At 39.3% G+C, this 19564-nt stretch overlaps 1 protein-coding gene and 1 long non-coding RNA gene across 4 annotated transcripts in view; one reads left to right on the top strand and one right to left on the bottom strand.

Annotated features, from left to right (window-relative positions):
* Positions 1-3105: 3105 nt before the first annotated feature.
* Positions 3106-19564, bottom strand: part of NRG3 (neuregulin 3) — a 1100783-nt gene continuing 1084324 nt past the window's right edge. The window contains exons 7-11 of one of the 3 annotated variants that reach the window (XM_055081126.1): positions 15816-15943; positions 11033-11206; positions 5133-5204; positions 4640-4889; positions 3106-3182 (exon numbers count right to left, since the gene is read on the bottom strand). In XM_055081126.1, coding sequence (XP_054937101.1) covers positions 3117-3182; positions 4640-4889; positions 5133-5204; positions 11033-11206; positions 15816-15943 — 690 coding nt within the window. In that variant the 3' untranslated portion in view covers positions 3106-3116. Of the gene's footprint in view, positions 3183-4381; positions 4890-5132; positions 5205-11032; positions 11207-15815; positions 15944-19564 lie in introns of those variants that run through there. The other 2 variants (XM_028481630.1, XM_024132139.1) reach the window with 2 other exon arrangements.
* Positions 7502-19111, top strand: LOC112067106 (uncharacterized). The gene is made up of 4 exons (XR_002893079.2): positions 7502-7673; positions 9788-9866; positions 12905-12982; positions 17592-19111. It is a non-coding gene; the product is annotated as an uncharacterized lncRNA (long non-coding RNA).

The raw sequence follows: 19564 nt of genomic DNA, 5'->3' as shown, positions 1-19564 counted from the left end.
CTGCCCTCACCACAACTCCTTACTAGTGTTCAGTGGGCATTAGGAGTCAAAGACACCTGTTTAGGCCCCTTTGAGAGATCTAATGGTTCAATTTGTAAAAAAAATATATTTGAAAGTATACACTATAGGGACAGTAATCATATATACCCATAGTTTAATCTTCATTTCTAAGAGAGAATCTAGCAGACATTCTACTCCAGGGTCTTTTGAATTTTCCAACCCAAGGATATTTCTGCTTACCTTAGAAAGAGAAAAAACTAGAAAATGCCTGTATTACCTAAACATTGCCAAGTTGGCTGATTTCTAAATGATATTATTTTGTTGGCATTCCATGAGGCAATCACTTTAATATTTGTCAAATGAAGCAAAAATAAAGCCACCAAAATAATCAAACACCTAAATGTAATATACATATATATTTTATACATACATATATACTTATATATGTGTGTGTGTGTGTGTGTGTGTAGTCACAGTAGGAAACAGATTATTATGAGAGAACGATGTTGATCTTAAGGAATGAATTTCTTCTTTTACCCTCACTATTTCTTTAAAAGGGAAAGAAAGAATAAAAGAGGAAGAGATAAAGCTTATTTAAAGGCCTCATTTCCCATGACATATTGGGATGCATTTAAAATTGAGAACAGCCCAGAAACATTGTGCTGGTCTTTCTTGGATGAAGACTGAATTTCTGTAGACTAAAGTACAAACAGAGTAAAGACATGCTATCGTTGAATACACTGTACTGAATCTATACAATTGAATAATAATTTAAAAAGTATTCTTTATATATAAAATGTTTCCTGGATACCAAAAGCTCAAATAAAAACCCCACCCCTCCTGCTGTGTTCCTAGGTATACTATATACTCATTTGGGAAATGTTTCATAGCACTTGTCTAAGGGCAATATTTTCTGGTTTACAGGGCTGGAATCAAAGGAGTCACCATCCCCCCTCACTTAGGGAGTCATGGTTTCCTATAGCACCATACTGCAAGGTAAGTGTGAGTGACTGCTGCATACATCAAGCATATTCTGGTGGAGACCTGGTTATTGAGAGCTTTAGCCGTAGTCGCCAAAAGCCCCACTCAAATTGTAGCTGTCAGTCAATTCAGAAGCCAGTGATCATTCTCTGGAAATCTGCTTGGCCCTTCTGTTCTCTTTTTGGTAGGTCTGATATGTTATGATCAAAACAGGTTAATTGTGGAGTCCTGAAAATAGCACTGTTTCTCCTCCAGAGGACCTCGCTATTGCTGCTTGGAAATAATGTAAATCATTGGAGATTTGATCTATCTGCAAATATTTAGTCCTTCACCCATAGCAAGGTAGATATTGGACAAGAGTGTAAAACATAGAGCACTTAATGTGCATACAAAAATCAGAATTTAGATGCCAATTCTTAAACATAATTTCCACTATTTCTCATTAGCATAAAATTGTTCATATATTTTGAACAACAGCATTCTATAGAAGTCACTGGCAAATCAGAATAACACACACTTTATAAAAAAAGACATCAGAAGATGATGCAGAGTGAAAAATGAGTGACATTCATTCTCCAGTAAATAATGAATATGCGACTAACTTAATTACCAAATTTCCAAATACCTATTCACATAACAAATACAGGGAAAATGAAGCAAAATCAAAAGTGTCTTGTAGAAATAAACACTTCTCTGTAGGCACATGAGCTTGAAGGACAAGGTATCGATGTCTCCAGGTGTTGGCCACGTTCCATCAACTTTGAAAGCCTTGATGCTATCAGCACTTGTCTGCTGGTGCCCAAAGAGGTGCTTTTTGAGTGTGGACCCTTTTCACAGGAGAGCTTCATATTCCAAAAGGAGACAAATGACCACTGAAAGTGACCATTAATAATTGTTCTTTACGGAGGATTTTTGTCTCCACTATCAATTTGGACATAACTTTATCTCTAAACTTTACATCGGGCCGCCAGTGGATGTGTGTAACTTTCATCCATTTTAGAACATACGAGGCTATTTATAATCACATAATATATAGTTCGACTTAAAAAAAAAAATAAGGGGTCGGATCAGGACTTAAGTTTGATTGACAACCTTCGATCTCCTTAGAGCAAAAGATACATTAATATAACTGCAGTGAAAGATGTTAAAAAGGAAATAACTGCAGGGAGTCACAAAATACACACACTCCTAATTAGGTGGATTTTGTATGAATCCGTTTAGATATGCAACAGGTAGCATGTTAGTGAAAAACCCAAGACAAGGTTGACTTGGGAGGACTTCCAGTGAATGTTTGATAATTGTGATAAATTTCAACACAATAGCATATCGAATATGCAAGTTATGGGGTTTTTATACACCAGTTCATTAAAACCATTTTTCTAAAATTTTCCCAAAGATAGATATAATATTTCTAAATGAGAATTTAGATAATTGAGACATTAAAAAGTTGTAATAATCCTTTTTAAGAGTCTAGTATTACCTCTATATTCAAAACAAAGGAACAATAGTGGGACAACTAATGAACACCACGAAGCTTTTGTTAAATATAAAATGCATTTCTACCACAATGTTTTCAACATTTGAGACTTTTGAATTTCCCCTAAACAGTGTTGATAAGAACACAATGTTCTTTATTTTCCCTGTATGGCATTATGTCTATTTATGTCTCTTATCAAAGAAAGAATGTTCTCAGAGAGCAATTTGCAATGTATTTTAAACAGAAACAGCTTAACCTTAAATAAGAATTGTGTATATTCAACATTTGATTCAGAAATAGTTAGTTACATTCCTTTTCAGTGGAATGTGAGTCTTCCACAGGAAGTTTTAATCAAGGTTTTCCCAAACTTCAGTAAAAGAAATCTTTTATATACTTTCAAATACTATGCCTTTTTATTTAAAACAGTGTAAACATAACAACTCAACACCACCAATAATTGGAAAAAGACTGGTTATGTGAACACTAATTTCCTTGAATGCCCCATGAAAATAAGGGTAAATAAAACAGACAAATCTTCAGAAGTTTCAGTTCACCTTAGCAGTGGTAAAAATATTGCTTTATTCCAAATGAACATACAACACAATTTACTGTTCTTTGGGGGGCTTCCTGTGAACTGAATAGGCTGGGCTTTGTGATTTCAACAATTTATCCTTTCCATATTAACCAGAGAAGCCAATGTCTTGGTCCATGAGTAGTAGACTTGCTACAAAAAGTAATGAGGAAAATGAGAAAACAAAGGGTAACTAACTAACTATCAATTTGATCATTGGCTTGTATAAGTAATTTAAGTACGCATGATTCAAAATACACATCCCCAACTCGCCTTGTGATACTGATATCGTTAATGAGCCAATAGCTGTTCCTCTCAAAAATATTCACACCAGAAAGTAGTCTAGACATTGTCAAGAGTTTTATAGGACCCCACCATGCACGTGACCTTGATTTACTAACTGAACTTTATACTTAATGGAAAAATTTAAAGCAAACAGATCTAAGAGGGAAATTTTTTCTGAATATTAGATTCCCTGATGTTTCAGAACAAATTTTAGCAAGCTTAACGCACACACATGCACACACATACGCACAATGAACATATGTGCATACAGCATACCGGTGCTCGAGTGAGCAAGCCCAGACACACACGCACACACACTGAGAAATGCTCCTTTGGAGCCCCTAAACGATCTCAAACGAAAACATTTCTATTAGCTATTAGCATGATTTTAGTGACACGACAGTGTGATGCTTTTGTCTCTTTTTCTGTAATAATTTCTTACCTCCCTCTGAGATTCTGTGCCTTCAAATTTCAGAGGAAGCTGGCACGTAAGAGTGGCTAAGATTGCCCCATGACTCCCTCTGTCTCCTGTCCCTCTCCTTCCAGAGTCTTTGTGCCATTCTTCAAAAAGTAAATAGAAAACACTACATTTGTTGACGTGACATAACCTGTGATGAGGCTGTCGAGTGAAAAGAAGTTTAGGGATTGGGATTGGCAAGCCAAACGGCAAGGGCCACCTGCTCACTGGCATGTCCACCCTTGGGATACATTTCTTCTCTTAGAAACCGGGTAACTGCCAGCACTTTTTTATGACGTCACTGGCACTGTGGGGCTGAGAGTCTGAATTGCCCACATCTACTAAGAGCCAAAGAGGAAAGTGTTGGGACTAAATGAAATTGTATTCAAAATTCTACCCAAAAGCTTTAGTGGTAAGCTTTATCCCTCCTGAAACGTTTCTTTCCCTTTAAAAAAATATTTTGTTAAAAAACACTATGAGGGCGATAGACTATTTGGTTTCTTCTAAGTAGATGCTCTTAAATTAATGCATATAAATAATTTGTATTTAATCTCCTCTCTTTCCTGTTTGTTGAGCAAAGCATAGAATGCACAGATTCTTACATCTCAGGTCACTTGGTCAATGCAGGGTCTCTTTGTATTTCATTTCTTAAGACAAATTGGGCCTCTCGTTCTGATTTGGCTGTGGAACTCAGGGGGAGAAAGGCTGTGTTTTCACTCGCACTGTCCTCGGTTTCTACGCTGGCCAGTTCGTAGTCTTCTGACCGCCTGGCACCAGTCAGAATTCGGATCTGCTCCTGGACAGTTTCTAGCAATATTTTCACTTCTTGTTGTTCTGCTATAAGACAATCGCTGACTGGAATACTCACATTGACAATATCAGCAGAGTAGGAGTTTTTGCACCATTTGATGCTTTTGACTTCAGAAATCCCTGGCATTTGCATGCAGGTTTCCTCTAGACCCACTGAGGGGATGATGGGCACGGAACTGGCCCTTGGGGATGAATATCCCATCAGGTCCGTTTGATCCAAGCTATTAGAATAGGAGTTTGTCTCTCTGGAAGGCAGTTGCATATTTATTGATGCATTTTGTTGGGTTGTTAAACCACTGGATGAATACCTGAAAAAGAAACGTAGTGTTATGTATTCTGCGCTCTTCCCAGCTTCTTGAGAGCACTATTCAGTCAACAAAGCACTTTCCACATGCACCATCTCACTGAATTCTCACAGCAACCCCATGAGACGGATACTATGTTCCCAGTTAAACAGAGAAGTTAACTGAAGCTCAGATAGGTGAAGTGACTTGCCCAAGGTCACACAGAAAATAAGTGACAGACTGAGACTCAAACCCAGATCTTCTTACTTTAAGTCCAGGGATCTTTCAACACACCACAGCTGTATAGGCAGGTGGGATATAGTCTTCCTGACCTCTATCCTAGAATACAAAGTAAATGGGGATTGAGCAGGTAAGTGTGGCCCTTCCGTAGTGACAAACAGGAAACCCATAACGGCATTACTCCATTCCATCAACCTGACCACCCTCTCAGCCCTGGTTTAGTCCAGTGTAGACTCCTTGTGGCCACCCTAGGTGGAGGCAATCAGGAAGCCCAATATTAAGCATCAAGGTACTACAGTCCTGAGTTTCTCTGCTTCACACTGACTTTAGGGGGACCAAATCCAATTTCCACTGGCACTCTGCTCTTTAGGAACTGCCTCACTGCCAGTTTGCTGAGCCTAAAAGATGGGATGAGAGGCATATAGTTCCTCTGTCTGCCCAAGATGAACATGAAGTGAGTTCCATAGGGCCTCGACCAAGCTAGTAACGTTCCTCACATGGTTTCTGGAGCCAGGTAAGGTAGTTCATGGGTGCATGGTAATGGCTTGTTGAGGACGCCATCGTGCTGTTCCAAGTGCTTTAAATATGCCAGAATCTGGCTGGCCCCCTCTTGCTTGTTCAGAGCTAGTGAATTTTCCATTGCCTCTGAACTTTCCAGTGCCAAAAAGTGAGGCAGGGATATCGTGGGTTCACGGAAATGTAGTCTGGGGACTTGAACAGTAGTATTTACTCTATTTCTCAATTATTTTTCCTCAATTTTAACCTTAAACTTTAAGCATAATCTAAACACGTTCATCCTCAATATAATTAATCTCATTCCCCTTGTCTTACATTATAATGTAAATACAAATCATGTTTATACATGGAAAGAATAATTGCAATGAAGTGTGTTGCATACTAAATATTAGAAACCTTTACTGTAAAGACAAGATGGGAGCAATTTAGAGATCTGTCTTTCTGCCAGACAGTGTGAAAAGATGGGGAACAAACTTAGGTATTATTGTGTTCTACCCTCTCTTACTGAGCCTAGTACGGAGTTGGCAATCGATAAATTTTGATGGAACGGACTCAGGAATACATGAACAGATCTTCAAGGTAAACACTCCCTTAATATCCCAGTTAACAACACGAGCTAACAAACATTCACATAGAGCTTTCAAAAAGCACTTTCACCTCTAATTACCTCCATTGGTTTAAAAAAAAACAAAACGGTGTGGTTTATTTATTACCACGTAATGGATAAATAAACTGGACTAAGGAATACCCAAAGGGCTTGCCCCAAATTACACCCTTGGTAAGCAGCAGAGGAAGAAGTTAAACCCACGTTGTCTTATTTTCATTGTTACTATCAAAGCCAGAAATGAGTGGGCCTCTCAAACCTTTTTTGAGATGTAAAATCTTTACCTGCGCAAATTATAAAGCCACGTACAAAGAAATTCCCTGGGGGACCTCAACAACTTTCTCCTTAGTGTTCTATGACTGAAAATCTGAACCTAAAGTTTCTGATCAATGAATCAATTTCAACAAGAAGGGACAAATTGCAGGCTTTTGTGTTCTTTCCTTAGCACCATTAGTGTGTACGAAGATACAGATGTCTGCTATCAGATTCACCAATGGCACAGAAATTGAATGAGGATAAAATCGTCTTTCACATGGATCATCATCAGAGTGTATCAGTGAGTAGAATCTAACAGGTTGAAATGTGATGGTGATGGTGCCAATTCTTAATACCTGGATCTAAACATTATTTGTAAAAATGATGGATAAAGGTGTAAATATCTTAGAGGATTCAGTCAATTGTTGACGCTTCAGCAAGTCCACAATGTGACATGATGTTGAAAAAATTAATAGTCTTGTTCAGGCTTCAGAGGCAACAATAGGCCTTTGACTAAACAAAGACCCTGAAAGGAGCTACATACCGAACTGCTGGACTACATGCAGGTCAGCAGAAACGGTGCTAACAAGTCTTGGGAACCAACAGATAAGGAAGGGAGTAAGTCACGAAGCTTCCTGGGCCTTGGGAATCTGGCCAAATCCCGGGGAATCAGTGAACATTCTGAGACTTACGACTAGAGATCAGAGCATTTATGATAACAGCCAGAGCTGCATATTTGCACGTAAGCTGATGATTATCAGCTTGCGGCTTGGCATTAAAAGCAGGACTCCTTCGAGCTGCACTCTGAACTCTCATCCATGGAGTGGACACACCGCCCGGGACCTTCCAACTGGGACTCCAAATTGCTGTTCAAGGGACTTCACAGCGTTGCTTGCATCTGGATGTAGGTGCTTCCCCAATTTGGTGATTGTCAATACATTTATTTCTTACTATTTTGCTTATCTCTGTGCTATAACTAACGTAATAAGCTTTCTTATTTCTTACTTAATTAAGTGTTGAGTGGTTATTTTGCCAACAAATCCTCCGACCTTGAAAGTGAAAGTAAGTCTTTCGGCAAAACACACGACTAAGAAGTAATCAAAGGCAATTCAAGCCAAACTTGGAGCAGTCCTCTAATATGCCTGCGTGCTGACTGAAGGAGTTGACTTACACCACATCATCTCACAAGCCAGGTATGGATCACACGCTGGCAACAACTGAAATCTAAAATGCTGCCCTAACAAGATGCACTTGAAACAATTAGAAGTCTCCAAAAATGTGATTGTGTTTTGGATCAGAGAGGATTTCAAGTCTCACCACCATTACATGCTCTGGAATGTCAGACAAACACAGCAGCCTTACCTTAATTCTCTCATTAATTAAAACCATCAGGTAGCAATATGGATCTAGAGGGACTGCTCTGAGGACTCCCTGAAGTAATGCCTCTTCACTATTCCAGTACAGGCACACTACTAGTCCCCCCTTCCTTCCTAGAGTTGCTGTAAGTGTCCTAGCACTGGTCTTTGATTAGGAGGTGATACTACTCTCCAGAAGTTTAAGTGAGAGTTACATTTCTAGGTATGATTCTTGATTAGAAGATACTCAGAGTTCTGTATCCCTTCAGAGGCAACGACTCTGTCACACGTTTGATCCATGAGCTTGTCATTCATTGACTGTAAAACACCAGTTTGGACCGGTTTGTACTGCCTTTCCTCCAATCCCTCAACAAAGTAATCACAAGTACATTTCCTCTGTAACTATGTGAGTCAAAGCATCCTTTTAAAGAGGGAAGATTTCAACAGTTAGTCATTTGGTTTGATTCCCAGTAATTCAGGGGTCAGGCCAAGAAATCAGTGTTTCCCCAGAGGACTCCAAGACCTAGTTCTTGGTGCATATGGAATTAGAAATGAACTGACTAAATTGAAGGAATCTACTTCTCCCTCTGGAGCCATACAATTAGAGATTCCATTTACACATCACCATCCATGACTGTGATTTTTCTTCACATTCCTTTCCTGGTTTAGTGGTTTATTTAGTCAGAAAGGCCGGTATTCAATCCACTTCTTTTACGTGGGCTATCCCACCTTGGGTTAGCCATTTAAATTCTGCTGTCTTCTTTAGTGTGTTCATCTGTACACTTCCTGAAGAATAACTGAATGCAAGTTTGTAAAGTTGCTATTTAAGTGAGGTGGATAATCGGTATGTTTCGAGCCCTTCTACTTTGAAGGTAGCAATCTAACTTTCGTGATTCCATCTCCTTCTGTCTAGTACATGATTCCATTAGTTTGATTTGCCTGACATAACCCAGTTCACAGCTCTGTGAGCCACTGCCATGGCTGTCATCAATCCACTGATCAGGGGAAAGGCTCTTGAAGAAGCTCCTTTCTACCTGATTCCCTCCTCAAGCTTCACTAAGTCAGGCACTGGGTTCAAGCTGGGTTGAAGTTAGTGTCAAGGAGAGATATCATATACACCGGAAATCTAACTAGCAGACAGCACCCACATGCTTGATAAACAAGCAGAAGATGGCTCTTATAAATTCATTCACTCCCCCTCCAGGCTAGGGCCAGATTTGCTTGATAAACAAGCAGAAGATGGCTCTTATAAATTCATTCACTCCCCCTCCAGGCTAGGGCCAGATTTGAAGAGGGCCTTTAGCTGTGAAATTCTATTACCAATCCCATTTCCAGACCGGAGAGACGGTCAGTCCCCCAGGAGTGGGAAATAGCTGTTGTCAAGAATTGAGAATGAGATTGCTCCTTGAGACTCACTGTGCTGAGCACACAGTGACTTAGAGCCACCATTTCTCAACATCAGGTGCATATCACATAGGAAAATACAGGTGGCTAGCCAATTGGAGAGAATATTCCAAACCCAATGATGATTGAACCAAAACAAAACAATAGCCATAACAGTGCCCAACAGAAGAAAGACAGCAGGGGCTGGGTTCTCTCTCCACTCACAAAAATCTCTAACTTGATTTCACCTCACTCATTCTCACTCCAACGTTCACCCCAGGGGGGAAAAAAAAAGGAACCTAAGTAACAGACATTATTAGTGATTTCAGAAGAAAAGTAATTGTGAAACATGATTAATTATAGGCTAAATGCAAGCCCCTTTTCCAGATATAAGGCAAAGAGAAATGCAAACTACTCCTTGACTTGCATTATACATTTTGGAAACCTTAGCTGTTATGTTGGATATGTAAATCTCACCTCAGATCTTACCAAATATATTTTACAGTCTATTTGGAATTGCTTCAAAATTACAAAATCCAGACACAGCCTATTTATTTCCTATCTTCTAGTCTTCCTACAGAAATCTGTTGCTGAGATTCGTCAGACATGGCATTGTTGCATACCTATCACCCAGAAGAAAAGACAAAGGTAAGAGTCTGGGACAGACCTCAAACCTGCTTTGGCTTTTAACTTGCTACAGACAGGGTGGAAAAATCACCCAGACCAAAGCAGCAAAGAAACCTAGCCTGGCTGATTCAGAGAGAGAAAAACTAGATGCAACAAGAACCTGGCTTGAGTGAGGAAATGGATTCTTGGAATTTCTGGAGTAAAGCCTGATTGCACTGCTCTTGACATTAATAAGAATAATGGTTCCTGTGACAATAGCTACAAGTTCCCCTTCTCTGTATACCATGTGTCAGGTACAAGCTTTTGACACATGTAATTTCTTTTTAATCTGCCCAACAACCCTCAGGAAAGCTGGTATTATTTTGTTCAATTTATAGACGAGAAAACATAAGCTCAGATGATGAAACTTTCTCAAATTCATACAAGTAGTAAGGGGCAAAGATGAGATTTGAAATTCAGTCAGTTTCGATAAGGGCTGCCATACTTGGTTGAACAGCTTATGTCGGTTAGGTGAGTGGTGGCTAAAATTCGTTCTACACTCCACTCACCATGCTATGAGCCCTGTGAGGGTCTGTGTCCACTGAGAGGAAGGGACACTTTTTACACTGCAAGGATGAGCAACAGCCATGGAGTCCAAAGCCAATTTTTCCATGCCTGCACTGTGAATGAAACTAGAGATCTGAGTTCAGCTATTTGTGCCTTGACAATACTCTGTCAACACTGACTGAGACTTGTTCAAGAATGCTCGATGGAGCAGATGCTATATATATGTTACAGGTTATTGTTACGGTATTGTCCACAATAGTGATTAGAGAATTAAGCACTTTTTTTCCCCCAAACCTAAGGATGAAGGAACACTTTAGTTGTCCTAAGAAATCTATGTTTTAAAATCAAAGACACATTCCCAGTTAGTTTAGCAACTGCAATAACAACATAGTGTCTAGATGTCTTTACACTTAACTGTCTTCTTAATGCTATATATCTTTTCCATCTAACATTTCCCTAATATCTATTTCCATCGTATCTGTTTTTTAAAGTTATTCTTTTGTGGAACAAAGGTGGAAACAAGCATAAATAGCCAAATAATGATGAAATCAGTGAATAAAACCCCAAGGAACATAATAACTCAATTTAAAACTATATCATTCATAACACCCTCCCTAAATTCCATTGCTTTTAAGACCTACCCTTGGCAAGGTATCGTATCCTGGTCTGGGATCCTTGATTCCTCGAGTTGCTGATATGCTGGTCCCACGATTCCGCCCAACCTACTTCGGGGTGAGGGGGGTGTCCTTCTGAAGGCATTCCTATGGAGCATACCACTCCTTTGCCCTGGGCTGCAGCAAGAGGAGAGAGTCCTGCTGGTGGAAAGAAAACCAACAAACAAATTGATCATAGCAATAACCTCACAGGTGGCTGCTGAAACTTTTCAAGCACTGCATTTCCACCCTAGATCCTCAAAGTTCTAGGTCAGGCTCCATCCACGCCTGTAGGATATCTGTTGGGAGGGATTGAAAGTTGCTGAATCCATTTTATCTTTGGAGAGACTGAGAAGAAAAGAAGTTCCAGTTCCTGTGTTTCTGGCTTTCCAGTCTGGAGCACAATGGACTAAAATAACACCAGCTTTCCAGCCAAAGAGGTGCGCTTGAGGAATTCTCCAGCTCCTGGTTCCCACTGTCCCTCATTATCCAAGCTACAAAAGTGCCTTTAGGGCTTCCCTGGTGGCGCAGTGGTTGAGAGTCCACCTGCCGATGCAGGGGACACGGGTTCGTGCCCCGGTCCGGGAAGATCCCACATGCCGCGGAGCGGCTGGGCCCGTGAGCCGTGGCCGCTGAGCCTGCGCGTCCGGAGCCTGTGCTCCGCAACGGGAGAGGCCACAGCAGTGGGAGGCCCGCGTACCACAAAAAAAAAAAAAAAAAAAGTGCCTTTAATAGAAATAAAAATGGCCTTGTTATTAAACACTGCCAAGAACTAAACCCAAGAAGCCTTAAGGGCTTTATGGGGAAAATTTCACTTGTGTTAGAATAAACAAACCTTATTTTAATTGCCTTTCCCTCCTTAATATATATGTTACTTTTGCCGTTCACTGTCTCAAATTTTCGTAAATCCTGAGAACCTAAATTATTTTTCTTTTGAGTTTGCTTTAGCTTTTTTTTTATTGAATGAAAGATTCTTTCAATTCTATAGTGCTTTACAGTTTTCACAAGTTTCACACACATGATTTTATATAATCCCATAATAACCCTTTGAGTCTGCTTTAAATAAACATCTGATCGTATATTTTGCTTGCCTCATACATCCAAATAGCCAAATAACCGTGCCAGATGCCATCAAAGGGCAAGGCATAAACGGGATATACCTCAGGTAAGATCCCTACATAGATCACGTTAGACAAAGAACTAGACTCTTTACAGAAGTCAGTTACTAATTTGACGCATTACTTATTCCATATCCATTCCTCTGTCCACCCCACTAGCATGTGAACTGTGATAACTTTGTTCCTGTGCAGACATTCCATGAGATGCCAATAAGGGAACTTAGAATTTTTGTGTTCCTACTCATTTCGCTCTGAGAATAGCAATAAAACCACACACAGACACAGCAAAAACATTTTCAAAATTTCAATAGAGTTCTAAAGGAACCAGTCCCCCAAATGAATTTTACTCATATTACTACATTATTTGGAGTTCTGTAAGTTTTCACCCCACCAACATTACTGTTTTTTCCACTTAATAAATACAAAACTTCTCAAATATTATTTAAGGTCAGAATTTGAGAACCCGACAAATGAGCGCTAGTAGCCACCTTCCTGGTTTGGGCAAGGCGAAATGATCACACTTTATAACGTCATATTCGTCAAGCCCAACATTAACTTCCTGAGTTTGTGCAAACACCAGATCATACCTGGCAACGTTATTACAACTTCGTTCTTCATCATAATATTTCTGGGTTGTGTGTTGAGTCCTAACATGCCTAACAACAAGGGACCTCTAGGTAGGTCACTAAGCCAACGAGTTTAAGGAGCTCTATAATAACTAATTTGTTTCCCTCCCTTCCAGCTTCTATCTATACCATCCAGTGGCAATTGTGGAGTCCACAGGGTACTCAGGCTTGGATGCTAGAAATAGCTGCATCAGGTCTGTATGATACTGGGGAAAGTACTTGTATCAGTCAGAGTCCTGGGGGGAAATAGATGGCACTCTATACTGAGTCATTTGGGAAGATTTTGCTATTTGCAAAAGTGTGTTCACTGTTTGAGAAAAACAAATACAGGATACTACTGTACATAAGGGCTGGTAACAGTGGGAAGCTGTTAGCATCCCTGTAACTGAAAGGACAAGGGGAAGGAGCTGTTACCTGATTGAAGAGAGAAAGGGCTTGTAAGAAGAGGACCTCTTGGCTAGTGCCAGAAAGAGGGCTGTAGCTGAGGCAACCAGGCAGGGAGGGGGCAGAAGTGCTAGGACCTCACTGGCCTCTGCCCTCCCATAGCTTGCCTGTGCATCGCAAGAAACCAACAGAAGCCCAAAGGCAAGTGAGCCTGCTGCCCTCTTAGTGCACAAGGCAAGGCAGAAAAAGGTAAAGCCTAGAGATGGGTGGAAGAGATGCAAATAAAGGTATTAGCACTTGTTTAGGTATTTTCATAGTATTGCTATGGGGATTAAAGAGAGAAAGTATGTAAAGTGCTTAGCAGGGAGTCTGGCACTTAGTAGCTGCTCAACAAAGTAAATTCCCTTGATTCCTCTGCCCAAACTGACAACTCAAAGGCTCATACTAATCACTGAAAACCCTGGACTTATTTCATCTTAAAAAACCTACACGTGCTGTCTATAAATGAGTTATATTGCCAAAATATAATGTAATAAGTATAACATGACATAATAGATTTCTTCTTTGAAAAGAAAGAGGGTTGTTTTTTTTTGGACTAAACATGAGAAATAATGGCTTTGAATTAACAGCTTTGTTTCATAAATGAGTTATCCAAATGAGTCATATTTGCAGTGCACAAAAGAAATGAATTATTCATAGCTAGCCAAAATGTCGCAACAAAAAAGTCTACCAGTATGAGCTAGTAACCCATCTTAAAAAACAGTTCTATACCTATTGATCAATCAACTATTCAAGCTTTCTGACCCAATGGCATTCAGGAAGTTACCCAGCAGTTTGCAGGATGTATAAATCAGTGACTAGGTTATCAATCACGAAAACGTTTAAGTCTACTGCATGTTTTACAAAACAAAAGCTATGATATATTGAACTATAATTTACAAAGTTCTAAAAGCACTTTATAAATCAACCCTCGCCTATCTATCAGGACGCAATGTATGCCAACAAATACTGCAATGTCATTGAACCAAATAAAAAAGAAGGTCTCTTAGAGCCTTCCTTATTTGATCTGTGAGTGATTCCTAGAAACCATAGTAGAAACCAAGTTTAGGAGGAGGTATATCAACAGACAAAAGTAGGGGTAGGGTATTTGCAGGTCAAATACATTAGAAGCTCTAACTACTTATCATATGAACTTTAAAACATGTATGACAATATAGTACTTAATATTATACTTAATTATTTTCCTTGACTGAATGGAATACCACTTTAACGTGTATTACAATCAGCAGAGGAAAATGCTCTTTTGGAAAAAAAAAACATCTTCTAAAAGGCCAATAATTTTGTACTTAATTCCGTAATTGAAGAATGTCCACTAGGTCCACTTAACTGAAGTAATCTTTTCACAGGGAAATATTTGTAAATGCCCCAATTGATATAAACCAAAAATTGTAGTTAATAACTAAAGCAATTATCCAGTAGCCAAACATATTTCATCCTGTGTTGAAAATATTTAAACCTTTTTTTCTTTTTTTTTTTTAACTTAGCAAACCCTTGGTACCTCAGTCTCTACCCATGTAGATTAAGAATAAAAATCACCATCAAGTACTAATGATTAGTATCAAGAGTGACGTGAAAACCTCATAGTAAATGTGGCCAGCATCAAGGAACTCTTTTTTAGGGACTCCCTGAAAGGTGAGGGAGAAGTTAGTTTCCTTGAATAATGCATATTTCTCTCACAGTGGTTTTCAAAATATTGCCTACATATATGAAAACCAAGGGTCAACAACATTTATCTTCCATTGCTGGGAGCAATTGTTATTTTTTACCTTTTCCATTAAAAAATTTTTTAATCTCTTCATAATTAAGAAATTTTAAAATACTGTACCTCTCACTAAGAAAAGGAAGCTTAAATCTTTGGACAACTTCCACAAAGACTGACGACATATGAATACTTTTGGATGCACATAAACATAATGTCTGTTCTAGCAAGTATCAAATGTTGGCACTTTAGAACAAAACTTTCAATTTTTGGAGCTCCAGATTCCTTATGTATAAACACAGCATATGACTAGAAGATGCTGAAGAATTTGCTCTGCCTCAGAATGCTGTAAAACTTTTATAAGATAACTTTATTTTCGGCTTTCTCCCCCAAAGAGCCAATTTTTACAGTCAGCTTGTTAAAAAAAAAAAAAAAAAAGTCCCATTCCATTGATAATGGAAGATCTAATAAACCAAAGGAGAAGATTTGCCAGGCTTCTTCCCCCTGGAAAGTTTTTTTTGTGTGAGAACCATGTCCTATCAGCTGCCTAGGGAAGAATTAGTCATTAAATTTGCAGACAGTGATAAGGGCAGGCTAGGAAAAATCATGTTTTTAATAGTTTTTCAGATTGCAATTGTGTCATTCACTGGTCTGTGTCTGCAGACTTGATGGGTGTTGTTAATAGTTCCTTTAGGGGCATTGCTGCCTGCTGGTATCTTTGCTTTGCCTGCTAGGAGCTGCTTGAGCATCCACTGCATGGGGAACTACAGGAGAAGCAAGAACGATCATCTCTCCTGAATAATGTTGTCATTCCTCGGCATGTGTTGTCCAGTGTAATACATTGTGTCAACGCACCCATTCCCACCATGATTAGCTACCTGTACCTGTGGTGTTTGACAGATTGGCTTCCTCTGTTGGGAGAAGGGACCTCTGGGAATGACTGGGGGCCGGCAAAACTTGACTCCATCATTTTCTCCAATGCAGTCACGGGATGCCTTTCCGCCTTTGAATACTGTGGGAAATCACATGCACAGAGTTGAGCTGGAGGAGAAGTTATGAGAGCAGGGCCTCTGACACTACAGCTGGGTAGCAAAAAGTTACTGGAACTTACCAGTAACTTTTCCACTGGGCACCTGATCAGGAGAATGACAAAAACATCATTTTCATCCCATTTCTCACACACTGAATATGCTCTCCCCTCTTGCACACCAAACTCTTTGTGATCAGATAAGGTCCATTCAACAGGGTTCTTCAGGTTAGAATCCTAAGTCTATCTTTTCGTTTCAGTCTTTACCCATGGCACACTATGCCTGAGAGCCAAAATCACACATATTTTTTTTATTGGAGTATAGTTGATATACAATATTATATAAGTTAATACAAGGAATTTTTAATTCAATGTACAGTTTACAAAAAAAATTAATTAGTCGATGGACTACTAACAATAGGGATTCAATAAATGCTAATTGAGTGAACTTCACAACAGTCTCAGGTTTATGGAAGGCTTTGATTTAGAGTATCTGCCCACTACTCTCCACTGTTTCTCTCTTTCAGCCTGATACTAGGTAATTACCATGTCTAATAAGAGAAGGGTGTGAACAGTTTACTCTTTATAGTTATTAACCCTTGGTTTCACCTTTGACTATGAGATATCACAAGGCACAGGGGCCTATAGCTGTGGCATATTGAGAAAAACTTTGCTCCCAGAGAAATATCACATGGCATCTCAATCAGGCAGCAGTTGTCAAGTTTAACACTCCCTGGACACTTGGCACTTGAATAAGCAACAAGGATTATCAAGTTTCTTTTCTAGAAACTCCAATGAAAACTATGCTGAGAAATGACATTTTTTGAAGGCTAATAACCAAATTAGATTTTGAAATCCAGATATTCACATGTAATATATGAACAAGAATTTCACAGAAAAACAAAGATAGATATGCAGAATACATACAAAAAAGTATATAACTGAACTCATTGTAGAGATGAAAATCAGAATAGAGAACGTTAAATTTCAGGAGTACTTAGTAAAGACAAAGATTCAAGGAAAATAGAGTTGGTGCTAATTTGTTGGGGGTACACATTGGCAATGTGTTGCAAAATATTAAATATAGGTACTCTTTGATGCAGAGTACTACTTCTAGGGATTTCCATCATTAATTGTAAAAGTTGGAAATGATATAATCAGCAAAGTATGTCAGTGGTACGATTTTTAATAACAAAACAGAAAACAAACACAAAAGAGAAGCAACTGGAAACAACAGAAATGGCCACAAATGAATATTATACAGCCATTGAAAAGAATAAAATCAAAGTATGAAAAGTATGCATAATATGAATCCACACGTGCAAATAAGGAAAATGCAGTAAACAGATGTATATATAAGTGTATGTATGTGTGTATATACAAACATATTTAGCTTTGTGTGTGTGTATATATATGTGTATAGATTTTGTATGTACATATTCATATATGTTTCTGTGTGCGTGTGTGTGTGCACGCAACCACACGGGATGCAGATGGGAAACAAAAAACTATTAACTAGGTGTTATCCTTGGGCAAAAGTATATTGGTGGGTATGCGCTATGGAGACTAGGAAAATTGTCAAGGTTATGTAACTTTAAGTTCAAAATCTCTAACTAAATGTTTTCTTTTTAAGTACTTCCAAAACAAACCACATAGTGTTAGGAATGACCACATCTTGAATCAGAATATGAATTCTACAAAATGGACTTAACAGAAGCTATTTAGGCTTCTTGCAAAATGGAGTGAGTTGACATGGAACAAAAAGACATGGAGATAATTTGGAAAAGGTGGTTGTTTTCAACAGCCCCAAGTTACAAAGATCCAAAAAATGATGGAAATACCTTCACATGTACTTGTTTGTTGACTAATTAAGTCGTTTATCATAAATCATCCATGGAGAAAGTGAATTGAATCAACATGTTATTGAAATGTAAACAGCATCCTGAATTTCTATTTCTAGACTTCCAGGTTCTATAAAAGATCTACTCGAATTTTTTTTTTCTCCCAACTTTTGATAAATTGCTTGAGAAGACAAACTCAGATGGTTGGAAGCCTCAGCTATAGACACAGGTGAGATTACCTGGAGACATCTGTGGCAAATTGGAGGGGGTAACTTCTGTGCTACTTCTGCAGAGGGCTATCAGTGGGCGACATCGGCCAGTATTTCTAGCACACCCACATTTTCTAGTGAAATTGCCAAATCATTAAATGTCAGCAGCCCATTCCTTTTTCAAAAACAATGTATGTATGTCAAAAAGCCTAGTTCAGCTTTGGGGCCGTTAGTTCAGAGCCTCTGCTTTGAATGAGACATTTGATCATGAGAGCTAGAGGGCCTTGTTCAAAATCTGGGATAAAAGTCTTGAATAGAATCAATCTCTTACTTGTTCTGCTTATTCATGGCATTCATAATAGATAAAATGTTCTAAATCTTTTCTTTCAAATGCTTAGATTATTGTTATACTCTGCAGTTGCTTTCACTGGTATTATTGTGGTCCATTAACACAAATTTGTCTCCAAAATTTATTATTTTGGATTTTTATCTCATAGCCTTTTTGAGAAGCATTTTCATTTCAGTGGCTACATTTAATCTGAGATGCAGCTTTAAATTGCTGGTATCCCAATCCAAGGTTAGTTGAGACAAGTGGGAACACAAAAAATCCCAATAATTTGGCAATCCTTCAAACTAATATTCCACACATATTGGTTCAAATGAATTTAGACATAGATTCCAGTTTTCAGATCTGACAAGTAAAGAGCTTAGAAATCGTCATTCCTGTCCTTAAAATAAGAAAAAAGCTGAACAAAATCAATGACTGTTCTTACATCCATCAGATAATTGAGGTTGCAGGGCAAAACACCCCTCTAAAACCTGGAAAGACAAGTGAATACAGAGAATCAGCCAAGATCAGCTTGAGATAGCCTGGGACCTGGGAGCCTTTGCTGCAGTGCCTGCACCTGGACAAACGCCTCCTCCAGCAACAGAATACAAAGAATCTATTCGGGACTAACAATAACCTTGTGCATGCTCAGTTGGGGCAAATTATGAACAGCAAGGTACAAAACACCAAAAACCCAACTGTCACTTCTGAGATGCCCAGAGCAAAAGCAGGGTACTGCGCATGCGCCCTGCACACAGCATCACCAAGGGGGTGGGCAGACCACCTAAGCTGACCCCTGGACCCGCCCCTACCTTCACCCCATACAAGGAACCAGCTCGCCTCAGCTCAGGGAGTGAGCAAGGGAAACTGTTACTTGTTCTCACTCCCTCCTGCTGCAGCACGAGTCCCAGTAAAGCCTTGCCTGAATTTCCCGTCTGGCCTCTTATCAATTTCTATTGATTAAGGAGGCCAAGAACCCTGGTCTGTAACATACTTCGTTGTGACTCTGCCGGGACATTCTCCCATTCCCGGGAGGGGATCTGGGCACCTCCGGGACCACCGACCACCGAATGCAGCTTCCCAGTGGGTGACAGGCGGCCACCTGAACCTCTTGTTTCAGCGTCACCACGTTTGGTAAGTCTGCCTTCCTGGCCCCTGAGGGCCTCGGTACCCTCATTCAGGTGACGCTTTCCCCCTCCCCTTTGTCCTTTTTCCCTCACCACTTTCC

Source organism: Physeter macrocephalus, chromosome 20, assembly GCF_002837175.3.
Source record: "Physeter macrocephalus isolate SW-GA chromosome 20, ASM283717v5, whole genome shotgun sequence".
In the NCBI taxonomy this organism is placed as follows: domain Eukaryota; kingdom Metazoa; phylum Chordata; class Mammalia; order Artiodactyla; family Physeteridae; genus Physeter; species Physeter macrocephalus.
This window is presented reverse-complemented; position numbering and strand designations above follow the sequence as displayed.